We start from the raw sequence: 16297 nt of genomic DNA, 5'->3' as shown, positions 1-16297 counted from the left end.
GACTCTAGGACAGGGCCAAAATGGATGTATAGGTGTTAATGCATATAATGTTTAAAGACTATCTTCTTTACTCCCACACACCTGAAAGGAAAACTGAATTCATGATTTTGTAGACCAGATCTTTAAGTTTTTCGCGAAAATTATAGGTTTCATAGTTCTTTCTGAAATATTTCAGGCAGGGAGGTGGACGTCATTACAAATTTATAAATTTTCTATACTCCAGAATGAAACCTAATTAATTAAATGCATATATGAGACTCCTCGACAAGTTTGTGTATTGGTTATATGCTACACAGGTGACCGTTAAGGCCTATTGGCCTCTTGTTATTCATTAATCAATTAAATGATTTCGCACCTAATAACTACGTTATTAAGTCACCAAGTAAACTATCACCGATTTTATGTCTTATTCTAAAATTGCAATTTGATCGATTATTCAATTTACATATAAGATATCTGAATAACTGCACCTTATTAGACATGTGTCAATGTTAAACAAGTACTAACTACGAGATTTAGTCTAAATTCTGCACGAAAAATATCATCATACTATCGACATCAATGCATGGATTAATGCTTGCGCAGCTGTATTACAAAAAATTACCAAACACCATGTGCATGTACTAGGTATCAATAGTGACATTTGCCTATATTTAAATACAGTTGGTATTGACTGCTAAGTGAAGTGACTAAAATAATGTTCACTGTACTTTTATAAAAACAAAGTTATTTATCTGTCGCAGTTTATGCACCTTTCGAAGAAGGGAGGTCAAATTGCTTTGCTGCTGTCTGTCTGTCGGTCGATCGGTCCACCAACAGTTTTCGTTCATATTCTTCACAGAGAATGCACATATTAAAATAAAATTGGTATACATGTTTATCATAATAATGTGGAGGACAAGTTCAATTTTGGGTCTGATCGAGCACTTTTTGACAGAGTTATGCTTCATTGATTTAGAAAAATTCCAAATATTTGCAGTTTCCGTTTATTTTCTTCGGAGAGTCTCTACTTTTTTAAATGAAATTAAGTTTACAGATATATTATAAATATATCTAAGTAAAGTTTAATTTTTGGTACAACCGAGCATATTGTGACAGAGTTATGCGCCTTGGACTTAGAAAAATTCCAATTATTTGCAATTTACGTTCACTTTCTTCACAGATGTATAATTTATTTGTATTTTCCGTTCGTTTTCTTCGCAGATGTTCTAGGAGAGGGGGAATAAGTGTTTCACAAACATCACTTGTTTTTATCTAAAAATGCTGTTTGTTTATTATGTCCGTTTATTGGTCGTTTTAAGCACCCTTAAATTTGTCCCAATTTAACTTCACAATTTGTTTTAACGGACCATAACATCTATTGTGGTAAATCTTGCTGAATCATAGGTCTATCATAAATGATACAAAAAAAACTCAATCATTTCAAGCTGCCTTTTTTACTGTTTTGATAAAATTCATAACAAACCTGAGCGACTGTAACTTCTACAAGATTGATAACACTTGCTGTTCCGCTGTACTTTATTTTTGTTAAGCTTGGTGTTTTTCGGAAACTTGCACTTAATATTTTTAATTAGAGGTAATTCATATTGGTTTTTACTTTTTCTGTTTGTAACTTGTTTGTACAAGACAGAATGCTAATTGTCAAAACCTTTCCACACATCGTGTAAAAATTGGAACAATCTTCAAATCTATGCATAAGTATACAACGACACTTTTAACAAACCATTAACTAAATCATGTTCATCCTTTTTGTTTTATTTGTGTATTTTTTTTACGACAGTTTCCAGGCTGCAAAGGACGATCTTCCTGATAAACTGTTTGCAATGTAACAGTCATTCCATGATGCAAGGGTTCTGACGTATACGTCATCTCCTGCATTAACATTCGTGACGACGATTCCAGTTCCTGCCAAGTCACCACCGGAACCAACGTGCACGTGAATTATTCCGATTTCCGAGGTATTTACCATCAACTGGGTTGAGTGGCGACATTTGACATTTTCTCTTATAGTCCAGGTAAACACATAGATCCCAGTCTCTGGGGCAATGAACACCCCTGTTGGGGAATGATAGCCGTTTCCAACGTTAGTTTTAACGACATCGAAAACCAAAGAATGCTGAATTTGGACATACTGAATATATGCTCCAATATAAGCATAGAAGGCTATAGTACTTGATGTGGCAACTGGCTGCATGGTAGAGGGTAAAAGTAATCTTTCTAAGAAAAAAAAATGTTGTTTATTATTTTATTACTATAAAAAAGTTTTTTTTTTTTCATTCATCTGAAATGATATGAAAAAAGTTATTAGTTCATTTTTGAAATTTGAAAGGCGTCATATCTTGAAAACAAGGCATTACCATTCATTATATTTTCAAAGAAAGTTTTGTTACATTTTCTTTTTGAGAAAGGCTCAAGTCTGCACACAAATGTTACTATGATAAACTATTAAAAATTAAAAAAAAAATTAATGACTACATTATCAATTATTGCTAATGAATGTCTTAATAGTTATGCAAGCCTTTTTGTTCTTATATCACACTCAAAATAGTTTTATACATATGATAATAAATGAAAATTATTCTATAAACATAGTCTTACTTCTATTTGTAACAATTGCTCGTGGATCAGAAGAAGAACTACTGGTTCTAATACGCTGCGTTATTCCTAATCGGTTTTGATGATTGCTTTCATTGCTTCCATCTTTATCGTTTTCATCTTCTGTATGAACAAGAAGGTCTCCAATGGCAGGCCCTGGTTTCTTAATTTGCATTACTTCCTCTCTTAATTTGAAAATAGTTTTTTCTTGGTCACGAACAATAGCATCCAGTCTCTTTGTACGTTCGTTATATAGGGCTTGTGTTTTATTTGTTTTGAGAGTTCCTTAACAGTTTCGTCCAAAGTTTGAATCTTTTTATCACAATTATTCTGTATGATTGTATTTTCCAAAGCCTTAATTCGATTTTCCATATCGCAAATCCATCCCTCTTTAACTTTATTACTCTTTGCATTGGATAATTACAATTAGGTCAGCGACTGTTATTTACATAGAGGGCCGAATACGGAGCCCTTATACTTAAATAATGTATACAAAATACCTGTATATGTTAAAACATCACTGTAGTTTTATATGTACTTTAAAAGATTAATTGATCCATTAGTACTGATTTATAACTATGTTTAATAAGCTTTATAAAGACAAACGTGTATTTAATTAATATATTTAAACAATAAAACGATTTCACGGGGCTTTTCCAAATATAAATCAATTAGTAAAAAAAGTTATTGAAAGAATGCTTATTAAGATATTTAACCAGATCTCTAACGTCTTTTTATCCTATCTCTTAAAGTCGGTCTCTTGCAGCAACATTTTGGTCCCGTAATACATATTCAATTGTTACTCGAGGTTTTAATTATGTAACCGAATATAATGTTTTTCGGTGCATTCCTCCATATGATTGATTTTCATGACTATTTTGAAACAATTATCAAATGTGTATTTCTAATTAAACGCACTGCTCTAACTATGATCGTGTACGGAATCTTTTCAATATTTGTCATTTACACGATATAAGGAGAAGTCGTACTCTGGAAAAGTCGTGTATTGAAGATCTCGTACTCTGTCAAAGGGTACAGATTATATTAGAGAACCCATATCCTTGTTCGGGTTATGAAAAAAAACTAATATATTGAATAACGTTATATCTTTCTGTTAAACTGCATGCAGACGCATTATATAGTTCTTACGTACTAACAGATAAAAATGTAATGTTAATTAATTGTATTGTAGACTTTAAGATTTATGACTGAAAAAGGGGTTTGATATAATTAAGTGAAATATTTATTTATAGAGGGTAGTTTAAAAAAAGGTTGATCGTATATAAAAAATTATTTCTTGTTTCATATTGATATTGCATCATATGTCATTGAGTTTCAACACAATAATATTGTATTAAATTTGCTTATTTCATGTTAGATATTTTTTATACAAATTATAGAGTAAAGTTAAACAAATATATATATTTAATTTTTCAAAACCGTTTTACGTGTGATATTAAGATGTCAGTCTGATCTTTTGGTGATAGACTTTAGTAACGTAGTTTCTTGTTTGTTTTTTATTATTTGTCATTATTTTAGATATTTAAAATATATTTATTTAAACTCCTTACTTCTGTTCTATTTTATTTATATAACAGCAAAGTTTGATTTTGTCAAACAAGTGTTTCATTAATAAATTAAAGAATTTTAACGAATCAATTTATAATGAATATATTTAATAACTGTCGATAAACTTGATGCTATGTTAAACAAAACTACATTCACGCTGTTTTAAATGAATAAGGGACACGTGCTCTTTTTTTTTATATTTTCTAAGATAATCTTTCCACTTCGGAGTTCCGGATGGCAATAAGTGTGTGTTAAAATTTCAACCATCTGTGATGAATAGCTAATTGCTGAGAAAGCTGTGACAGAAATTTTTGTTACAGACAGACACACAAGGGTAAAAGAGTATACCCCCTTCTCCTTCGGAGCGGGATACTAATAATTCATTATAGATACAAAAAAACTGACATCGTCTCAAGATATACAATCCTCCTTATATGGTCTACATGTGACATATTGTGTCACACAATTGTGTTTATGGACAGATAGACAGTTGGAAAGAATGATATTTCTCTTAGAGTTCCAAGATTTTTTACCGAGTCATATTTACTTTTGACATTGGTTCGCATACTTCACTGCATACAATTTTAAACTTTTTTAAAACAATGCACAATAAACATTTACAGTACACATTTTACACCTAACAAGAATATTTGTCAAATTTATAGGAAATAAGATAACCAAAATAAACACCAAAAATAAATCAGTTGAGGCTAATATAGCTGGTAAATATGCTTTACATGTAATTGATTTGGGGCTTAATTTATCTACACTTACAGAGATTTTCAAACTCCATGTCTGTACCCATTGCGTCTGTGTCTTGTGAACTTGGTACACCTGTATGTAGGGAAGACACACATATCAATTTAAAACAAAGCAATATTGCTAAATTAAATACCTTTAGATATATCTACACTCTTTTATTATTTATCTGTTTCTGATAAGAATTGGGAAAGGTAATTGGTTTATCTTTACATAGTTACATATATATGTAGTTGCATCTAGATCGAGTTAAGAAACCACCAACAATGATGCTGATGTAGCTGTTTCACTAGCAGTATATGTTTCTGTTCAATTCAACTGTGAACTTACTGTGTACATTAATATCAAATGCTGTTTCTTTGTTTTCAACTATAGCTGGTACATGTGGCACTTGTATGTCAATCAAGTGGGACTGTAGATGTTCACCAAAATAGGTATAATGCAAATCTTTTCAGATTGATTTTATGCTAAACATACAAATAGTTGTATATTTCTTAATTTTGTATAAAGATTTGGTTTAACTAACAGACAGATGAAATAACAGATAAATGAATACGTTGATTTATAATTTGTCCCTAAAATGGTTCTTTTGTCCCATTCATGTGGGTGGTGTAGCTTAAAATTTAATGTAAACTTGCATTTTTATGCGCAAACATGAGAACATCCAAAATCAAGTCATTTACTGAGAAAGAATATCTGGTATAATTCATTTACATATGGAAAATGCACTTAATTTCATCGAAAAAAATGTGTCTGATACCATGACTTTTTGATTTTGTGCTGTTGTCTGTGTGAAGAATTCTACAAATCTGTCTACACCACTCTGAAAGTAAAATAATAAGGTCTTATCAACAATTACTTTAAAAATAATACCCATATGAAAAGCTAAAATGTATCATTGACAACCCCAAGTTGCGTATATACCTATAATTAACAAACCTGGTATTGCACAATATATCACAATACATGCAGTTTTAAATTTTTCAAAATTTCTTAAGCTCCAAATCCATTGTTCATGCATGCATATCTACATGTTCATGTATGTTCTTAACATTTAACATATGAAAATAATCCTTAAAATGTTTATGATGATATCATTCGACATGTTACAATGCTTTCAATAATTAGAATATATTCCTTTACGATTTCTAATTGTATACATGCATGTTTGTCAGTTTATTACATTTATGAATATAACTGAATGATATACAGCAAAATTATTACCTAGTTCTTCTACATACTCTACATTGTATGATGGGTACACATTCTTCTTATGATCCATTGAGCACCTTTTGCAAATTGCTACAAGTAAATACTGCACATAAGATCAAAGTTCAATTACTACACTGTCATTGTAACACAATTTGACACATGTTTTGATTGTGACAAGTTATTTTCATTTAGTTTATTTTTCATATGATTGTGAAATTGAAGTACTTTTTAAAGCAAAACATATTGTAGTGATCTAAAGTACAAATACAGTTATACACAAAAATCCCAGCCCCCCCCCCCCCCCCTGGAAAACAAAACTATCTCTCATTGGACCCCCCCCCCTTTTTGGTAAAAATTTCTGGATCCGCTCATGTACAGTTAAGGTCAATTGTTAAAGTAATTTTCAATCTTTACAGACCTTCATATCTATATAACATCTAAATCTATATATATAGAGGTCCTCCTAGATATCACCTGTTTATAAAATACACTAATTTTCTCATAATATTTTATATTACATACTCTTTCAAAGTCCTGAATTAAGGTGACTGTAAAAATAACGTACCTGATCCTACTGGTATAATCTGTCTTGTTTTAACCAGAGTTCTCTACACATTGTTGGAATGGCCCCTCTGTCAGCTTTCATATTACCCCGATGACCAGGATAAGAACACCGTGCTCCCAACTCTTCGCGGTGCTTCAGGCATTTTTTCATAGAAAGCACTGCCTTATCGATGATGAAATACCCACTTCAATACAATATTACTATGTACTAAGGACATATGTGAGCATTAGACACACACCTGTCTAGAATTTGTGCACTTTGTAAACTGTATAAGTGATTCATAATATCCCTGTCACTCTCATAAACAGAACAAATGTTTGCAAGATCACATTCAGATCCTCCGGATCCATTATAAAATTTAAATATAGCAGGACATTCAGCTGCTAAACCTGGTGCGTTTTCACTCATTTTCATGAACAAAAAGGTCAAGCTAAATTAAAATAATCTCATTGTTCCTTCTGATGGAAAATGATAAGGTCACAATGATCAAATAACTTGTATTCACCCCATTGTCATAAATTATGTTTTCAATGTGACCTCCATTTGGCGTCTCTTCACTTTTTTAACCTCCTCTGCCTAGAGATTGCATCAAAGGGGAGGTAAATTTTACAAATCATATTTCACAGCCAAAAATTAATTTACAGGTTTGGGGAGCGACAATATCAATATAACAAATACTTATGACAAGAAAATATCAATTTTGAATTAATTCATTCTTTTAAATTTAATAACTTATTTTTTGAAATATAAATATATTTAATAATATGCTAGAATATGCTTATTTAGATGGAATGTATCAGTCAATATATTATCATTGCGTGCTATTCTTTAAGAGTCCAAAAGTGGATTTTTTTTAGAAATTTACACTTATGCCTTCATCTTAAAAAAATAATGATAAATTTTGAAGATGCAAGCGATTACAGGTATATTAATACCTCTATCAAAGCTGTTTATTTTTATACATCTAGCAAAATTGGCAAATTGCCAGTTTTCAAAATCTCTTTTTCATGGTTCTATGGGCAGTTTTTAATAATTTAGATTGGTATTATGAAAAATGAAGTTTTAGGTAACATATATATAAATAAAACAATTGTGAACAATTTTCTATTATTTTCTTTTTTTAGTGCTCAAACTGCATTGTTTTTCATAATTTTTCTTGGTTTTTAATCCATATTTGGGCCATTATTCAAATTAGGTCACAGCTAGAAATAGAACGACACCAGCAAGCAATTGAATTCAAAATTTGGACTTTTATGGGATAATCTTTCAGTTTTAAACACTTTTTAAAATAACTAAGATGTACGCTTGTGGACGATTTTGGTAATATTGCATGACTTTTTCTGAGACGCTCACTTTAAAAGCTGCATAGTATTTTGTATAAAAATTGTATGATATTTGTATGATATTCGCATAAAACAACAATGAAACATAAGATATCCATTTTCGCATGAATATTGTGCGAAATTTTAATCATATAATATTTGCATTAAAATAATGTCAAAATCGCATGAAGTTTTCGCATGAAATTAATGCGTGTTACTTTTCTTCTCTTTCTCATGCGAGGAATTCGCATGAACTTCATGCGAATTTCATATGAGATTCATGCAAGCCACTTTTGCCTGTGTAGGATTACCGTAAATGATATACAGATAAAAGCCCTATTATTTTAAGCAGCCTTTATCACTGATCTGATATAATTCATAACAACCCTGAGCGATTTTAACACCTACAAGATTATAACACTGGCTCTACCTCTGTAGTTTATTCGTTGCTAAACCTGATATTTCTTGGAGACCAGACCTACTCCTCAAATCTCAAATTTCATATTGAACGTAATTTAATTTTATCTTCATTTCTGTTTATAACCTGTTAGTAAAAAACTAGTAAAAATACCAATCGTCAAAACGTTTGCGAATATCGTGTAAAACTGACAGCTATTTTCGACTCTGCTCATTATAATTACTTTAAACAAACATAAAAAAGATCATTTTTATCATTTTTGTTTTATTTGTGTAATGTTCTCAAGACAATTTCCAGCCAGCGAAAGAAGACCTTCCTGCCATATCGCTAAAAATATCACAGTCATTCCATGATGCGTGCGTTCTAACGTAAACGTCATCTCCTGCATTGACATGTGTGACCACGACTCCTGTTCCTTCCAAGTCACTACCGGAACCAACGTGCACGTGAATTATTCCGATTTCCGAGGTATTTACCATCAACTGAGTTGAGTGGCGACAATTGCTATATTCTCTCATAGTCCAGGTAAACACATAAATCCCGGTCTCCGGAGCAATGAACACTCCTGTTGGGGAATGATAGCCGTTTCCAACGTTAGTTTTAACGACATCAAAAATCAAAGAATGCTGAATTGGGACAGATTGAATAGATGCTCCAATATAAGCATAGAAGGCTATAGTACTTGACGTGGCCACTGGCTGCATGGTAGAGGGTAAAAGTAGTCTTTCTATTAAAAAAAAGATGTTGTAAATATATTATACATTGTATATCAGTTTTTCTTTTCTTTCATCTGAAATGATGAAGAAAAAGTTTATAGTTCATTTTTGAAATTTGAAAGGTGCCATATCTTGAAAACAAGGCATTACCATTCATTATATTTTCAAAGAAAGTTTTGTTACATTTTCTTTTTTAGAAAGGCTCAAGTCTGCACACAAATGTTATTATGATAAACTATTAAAAATTAAAAAAAAAATTAATGACTTCATTATCACTAATTGCTAATGAATGTCTTAATAGTTATGCAAGCCTTTTTGTTCTTATATCACACTCAAAATAGTTTTATACATATGATAATAAATGAAAATTATTCTATAAACATAGTCTTACTTCTATTTGTAACAATTGCTCGTGGATCAGAAGAAGAACTACTGGTTCTAATACGCTGCGTTATTCCTAATCGGTTTTGATGATTGCTTTCATTGCTTCCATCTTTATCGTTTTCATCTTCTGTATGAACAAGAAGGTCTCCAATGGCAGGCCCTGGTTTCTTAATTTGCATTACTTCCTCTCTTAATTTGAAAATAGTTTTTTCTTGGTCACGAACAATAGCTTCCAGTCTCTCTGTACGTTCGTTATATAGGGCTTGTTGTTTTATTTGTTTTGAGAGTTCCTTAACAGTTTTGTCCAAAGTTTGAATCTTTTTATCACAATTTTTCTGTATGATTGTATTTTCCAAAGCCTTAATTCGATTTTCCATATCGCGAATCCATCCCTCTTTAACTTTATTACTCTTTGCATTGGATAATGATGCTTCAAAACCATGAAAATGAGGATGTTCTCTAGTCAACCTTTGTTCCAGAAAATCTAACCTCGAGGTCAGTTTCTGAATAGCATCGACATCCAATGTATTCCATTTTTGCGAAGCTGCAGTACAGTTTACGCACAACGAAAAGAAACAGAAAAGAGAAGATATTATTATGTTCATGATGTTTTGTTAAAACAGAATCATGAACTGTAATATTTCCTATGAACCACCAATTCTTATCTAAAACTACAATTAGGTCAACGACTGATATTTACATAGAGGGCCGAATACGGAGCGCTTACTTAAATAATGTATACAAAATACCTGTATATGTTCAAACGTCACTGTAGTATTATATGGACCTTAAAAGATTGATGGATCCATTAGTACTGATTTATAATTATGTTTTAATAAGCTTTATAAGGACAAACATGTACTTAAATTAATTAATATATTTAAACAATAAAATGATTTCACGGGGCTTTTCCAAATATAAATCATTTAGCAAAAAAAAGTTATTGAAAGAATGCTTATTAAGATATTTAACCAGATCTCTAACGTCTTTATATCCTATCTCTTAAAGTCGGTCTCTTGCAGCAACATTTTGGTCCCGTTATACATATTCATTGTTGCTCGAAGTTTAAAGTATGTAACCGAATATTATGTTTTTCGGTGCATTCCTCCATATGATTGATTTTCATGACTACTTTGAAACAATTATCAAATGTTTATTTCTATTTAAACGCACCGCTTTAACTATAATCATGTAAGGAATTTTTTTAATATTTGTCATTTACACGATATCAGGAGAAGTCGTACTCTGGAAAAGTCGTGTACTGAAGATCTCGTACTCTGTCAAAGGGTACAGATTCTATTAGAGAACCCATATCCTTGTTCGGGTTCTGAAAGAAAACTCATATCTTGGATAAATTTATATCTTTCTGTTAAACTGCATGCAGACGCATTATATAGTTCTAACGTACTAAGAGATAAGAATGTAATGTTCATTAAGTTTTTTGTAGACTTTAAGATTTACGACTGAAAAAGGGTTTGATATAAGTAAGTGAAATATTTATTTATAGAGGGTAGTTTAAAAAAAAAAGGTTGATCGTATATAAAAAATTATTTCTTGTTTCAATTTGATAGTGCATCATATGTCATTGAGTTTCAACACAATAATATTGTATTTAATTTGCTTATTTCATGTTATATATTTTTGGATACAAATTATAGAGTAAAGTTAAACAAGTAGATATATTTCATTTTTCAAATATTTTTTTCTCGTGATATCAAAATGTCAGTCTGATCTTTTGGTGATCTTTTGAAAATATTTATTTGAACTCGTTACTTCTGTTTTATTTTATTTATATAACAGCGAAGTTTGATTTTGTCAAACAAGTGTTTCATTAATAAATTAAAGAATTTTAACGAATCAATTTATAATGAATACATTTACTTACTGTCGATAAACTGGATGCTATGTTAAACAAAACTACATTCACGCTGTTTTAAATGAACTAGGGACACGTGCTCTTTTTTATGTTTTCTAAGATAATCTTTCCACTTCGGAGTTCCGAATGGCAATGGAGATGAATTTACCTGAAAGGTGATCGAGCGAATGCTGAAAGATTTTTCTGAGCGCATACAAACGCACTGTGAGCGCACGGTGACCGCGAACGGATTTGGAGCAAAGAGCGCAGAGTTGTAAACGATGAACAGACATTGAGCGCACTGTTAGCGCACACTGAGCGAAGGGTGAGCGAACGCAAAACTTGGAAAGTAAAACGTTGCAGGGAACGTATGTGCAAGTTTAAAAAAAACCGAATTGTTTTTAAATCAATAATATTATATTGCTCATTTGAGAAATTAAAAGATTTGGAGTCGCTTGTGTAATTGATTTCATCCCTGGTTTCTTCTACAATATACATTAAAGTTTACACCATGTTTTGCAGCATGTATAATACGGAGATATACTCAATCAAAGATCTAAGTGTTAACGCAATGGAATCAAAACATATTCGTTTGTTTTTCCGTCGTAATGGTCGATATTCAACTAATATTCAAGTGGTTAGGAACGATGTAGCAATCCTGACATCTGGTTTCGACCCTGGACCTGGGCCTTTTTTGATATCATAAGCACTTCAAGTTTCGTTGGGCGTCCCTTCAGAGCTACGGATTAGTGTTGGTTTTCATTGAAAATCACAATGCACTTTAAGCATTAAAAATTGTTTTTAAATGATACTGCTTACTGTTGCTAACAGTATCGTGAAAGATAGATATAAAGTAAACTTTGTACATCCTGATATAAGAACTTATGAGACACCAACATTACAACGACTCTAGTTTTCTCCTCAAAGGTTGTTCGGCTAAACTATTACTAAAGCAAAAGAGTTGCCATTAATTTGAAGCACATGCTGTAAAAAACAAATTTCTTGTTTAAAATTTTATATATTCACACGTAGCTGCTAAGCAATTTGGAATTTCACACATACTCACAAATAAAATTGATTTGAAATCGACTTACCATTTTTCGCACAGACAAACATGAATTTCAAAGATATTCTACGGACTTAACTCACCGGGACTTCTTAGCTCAAGAATAAACACCATACATTTCTTTTCACATTGCAATTTGAACATGTCTATTCCAACTCCGTTTATCTAGCATCGTTTCTAAAGTTGATGCATATATTTTTTGCCTTGTTTTCAAAACCGTTTTCCGTTGAACAATGGCTCTCAGATGTCTTTGAAATTAATGTTACTATTGTTATCATTGTGACCCACGGAAAATGCACATCTCGGTATCCGTTTTATAAGATTTATTAAAACTCAGCAAACTTATAACAATATACTGCGAGGTCGGTAGTCAGTGGTACGAGCTCTCCAACTGCCGAATATCAGAATATCAATTGAATATAGATAACAAAACAGCGTTTTAACAAAAGAGAATAATAGAATAGTAAAGATAAAGAATATCTTCTATCATAGGATTACTTAGATTAGAGTGCTTAGAAAGTCAATTTAGAGTGTCCAGATCAAAGTGACTCAACGCCACTCACAGGGGGAAAGGTGTAATATCCAAGAATAACATTTCACACAGTTATTGTTATAAATGTAATTCAATATACAAAACAAGTATTTTATAACAGTTTATTTAAGGTGGTATTAAGCAAAATTCTTTTATCATACTACAAGAGCAAGTGAATAGCGTAAAATCAGAGAAGCTTCAATTCATCTCTGGCTTAAGGACAAACGAGACGTTCCTCAATTTTATATAATTTTCCTTGATATTTTATTCCCTTATTAACATTTATATCTGTGAAATCTAGGAAAATTCAGAGTACATTACCAGGCTCTTTTCGGAGCTAGAATGTTTCGAATTTATCTTAAAATGGCATGCAAAATGCATTTGAATTCTTATAAATAAAGCCATACTAAATATTTTCAATTGAACACTCTATATCTAAATTAAAAAAAAGAATCATTAAACATCAAAATATGATTATAAAATTACTAAGAGGAATTTTCACATTGTGGAGCTAGGTAAAAATAGAAAAAAAATGAAAGATAGGTCGCATTTGGCCTTAAAAAAATGAAAGAATTGGTATCAACTGTTTCTGCCTTTCCTTGATATACTTTTTAAAATATTTTAATATAAGTACCAAAATATTACCAACAAGGAGACCTATTCACTGATATAGAAATAATCAAAGTACTGAAGAACTAACGAGAGTTGATTTTGTCGATGTTTGTTTATCTTAAAATCAATGATTTGTTATTTTGATGACAAGCACATGTAGTTTCTAATTTGTATTTGAATTACGCACATTTTTATAATATGAATTTTTGGACTTTTTCGACAAGAATGTCAAGAAACCCCCAAATGAATCATGGTAAATAATATTTAAAATGAAATGAATTCAATCAAACTATGTATCAGTAATACAAAATATTTCTCTAAAATTGTATGGATCCAAGCAATTTTGAACTCTAGTGTCGTTCAACCAAACGCTCGGCTGACACTGTAAATCTCCGACAAGCATTTATACGGAGACAGCCAAAGGTCGAGTTGAACGAGACTATTAATATTGAACTCCTCTGGCGTAGGAATACATACGACTACAAAAAATATTTAAATTGTTCGTACCATTTACAATCTGACTATTTTCAAGGTATTTATAAATAAGTTTCCTTGAAAAACAATGCTTTAGCATACATTACATCGAATTCATCAATCATTTTCAAGAACTAAGGCTTGTCAGCAGCGATGATTTGTGCTGAGGTCCAAACACTGTTTCACTTTCGGTTTGTCTGAGTGACTGCATAGGAGAGTTGATTAAAATCAACTCCCCAAAAAGTGTTTATATCACTCTTCAGGTCAGCTTTTATATTGTGACCGCTGCGACCTTTACAACTATCACATGTGCTCAGAAGTGTATTTCGAAACTGAGGCAAAAATGCCAGTAGTTAATTTTATTTCAAGTATGTCTTGCAATATGGTAACCTTCACAGCAATATAATATTTTGTAATTGTCAATTGCTTGAAATCTATGTATATACTGATTATAAGCTGAATTTTGTTCTGTATGATAAATCATCAGATAAGATTAATCACTTTTCATACAAAAATGTAGGAATCGTACGTTTATTGTAATCCATCATTGTTAACTGATTTCATCAGTTGATTTGTTGATTTATCAGAATCAAATTTATTTCGGTCGATATCAACACTGCAACAGTCTGATATTATATGTTTTATTTGACTTATGATAAGTCATAAATGCACTAATGTAAGAATGCCTAATTTAAAAAACAATTAAACAGCATGAACAGAATAATGTCGCCAAAAATTGTGTTTTGTTTTCTTAAGACAATTTCCAGCCTGCAAAGGACGATCTTCCTCCTATATCGCTAAGAATATAACAGTCATTCCATGAAGCATGCGTTCTAACGTAAACGTCATCTCCTGTATTGACATGTGTGACCACGACCCCAGTACCAACAAAGTCACCGCCAGAAATGCACAATTTTCAAAACTTTCCTGAATATGATCGCATCTGTACTAGTGCCGGGTGATGTGGCGCGCCCTTTACGGGGACAGAGGTCCCATCAAGTTCCCTGGGACTACTACATTGCTTATACAATTGCATTACATGTACACATATTCCATCTATTCAGTAGATAAACTATCCCCATTTTTGTCATATCCTATCATTTAGACCTTTATTTAAGAAAGCAATCGATAGAAATCAAAATCGACAGATAGTTCAGAATTTAAACATCAAAGACATAAAAAAATTTACCAAAACTTCATTATAGCTTATCGTAATTGGTCTGAACTATTTTTTGTTTTTTAGTGTTTCTTTCTGTTAAGCATAGACGCACGTTCTCATTGCTGGAAACTTGGGGGTTTTTTTAAGGCCAGAAATTGTGCAAATATTCCTTACCTAAACCAAAACGTTCAATAATGCTTTGCACTCTGATATTAAAATAGATATAAAGAAGACATTGACAAGATAAATGTTTTTTTAAATTTACGCACGGAAAACGTTCAAAAGGCTTTGTTTATTGACAAATAATGAATTTTTCACCTACTGATTTTCATCAATTGGAACCCCCTTTCCCAAATTGCTGGATCCGCCTCTGATGTGAATACATAAACGCCAGTCTCCGGGGCAATAAACACCCCTGTTGAGGGATGGTAACCGTTTCCATCGTCGGTTTTACTTACACCAAAGACCAAAGTACTCCAACCTGTGATAGAGGGAATTGTTGCTGACATATATGATATACATAGAAAGCGACGATCTTTGCGGCAGGTGTTGGGTAAGGAGTTGTGGTTGCTATAGGTATGAGCAGTCTTTCTGGAATTAAAATATAATGAAGACAGTGTTGTAATCAATTTGGCAATACATCCATACAATGTATACATATGTTATGTTTTTTTTTAAAACATAAAATCTGAGGATTATGTACGAATTAGTAATATGTTACGAAGTAACTGAAGCAACGGTTTAAGAAACTTTTGTTTGATTTAAATTTTTAAAAATTATAATCTTGTCGCGTGGTTCCACGATAATGACCGCATAAACATAGTTGCTCGCGGTATATCATAGATCTTTTTAGATGTGAAGTGTTTATTAATTAGTCATTTGACCAATTATTTTGTATTTAATCTCCGTCAACTTTAACAGTCATTCCCTAATGATATACACAGTCTCACTTGCATTCTTTGGAGTTCATGTTGTAAAAAGTTAAACATCATCTCTTTCAATATCGTTGGTTAAGTAACATTGTATTTGTACGTTCAATAGACTTGGTGCTGTGAGGTT

General features: G+C 31.7%; 1 protein-coding gene and 2 pseudogenes across 1 annotated transcript; all 3 read right to left on the bottom strand.

The window, feature by feature from the left end:
• Window positions 1-1757: 1757 nt before the first annotated feature.
• On the bottom strand, window positions 1758-4730 carry LOC128185465 (uncharacterized; annotated as a pseudogene).
• An 843-nt stretch (window positions 4731-5573) lies between these two features.
• Window positions 5574-7350, bottom strand: LOC128186038 (uncharacterized; annotated as a pseudogene).
• A 1353-nt stretch (window positions 7351-8703) lies between these two features.
• Window positions 8704-10179, bottom strand: LOC128184947 (uncharacterized). Its single transcript, XM_052854597.1, has 2 exons — window positions 9548-10179; window positions 8704-9167 (listed from the first exon to the last, which is right to left on the bottom strand). Exons 1-2 carry the CDS (start codon window positions 10143-10145, stop codon window positions 8722-8724), a joined length of 1044 nt encoding a protein of 347 aa, XP_052710557.1. The 5' UTR covers window positions 10146-10179; the 3' UTR covers window positions 8704-8721.
• Between the last annotated feature and the right edge of the window lie 6118 nt (window positions 10180-16297).

Source organism: Crassostrea angulata, chromosome 5 (assembly GCF_025612915.1).
Source record: "Crassostrea angulata isolate pt1a10 chromosome 5, ASM2561291v2, whole genome shotgun sequence".
NCBI lineage: Eukaryota > Metazoa > Mollusca > Bivalvia > Ostreida > Ostreidae > Magallana > Magallana angulata.
Note: the sequence above shows the minus strand (reverse complement) of the source record. Positions and strands in the feature narration are given on the sequence as shown.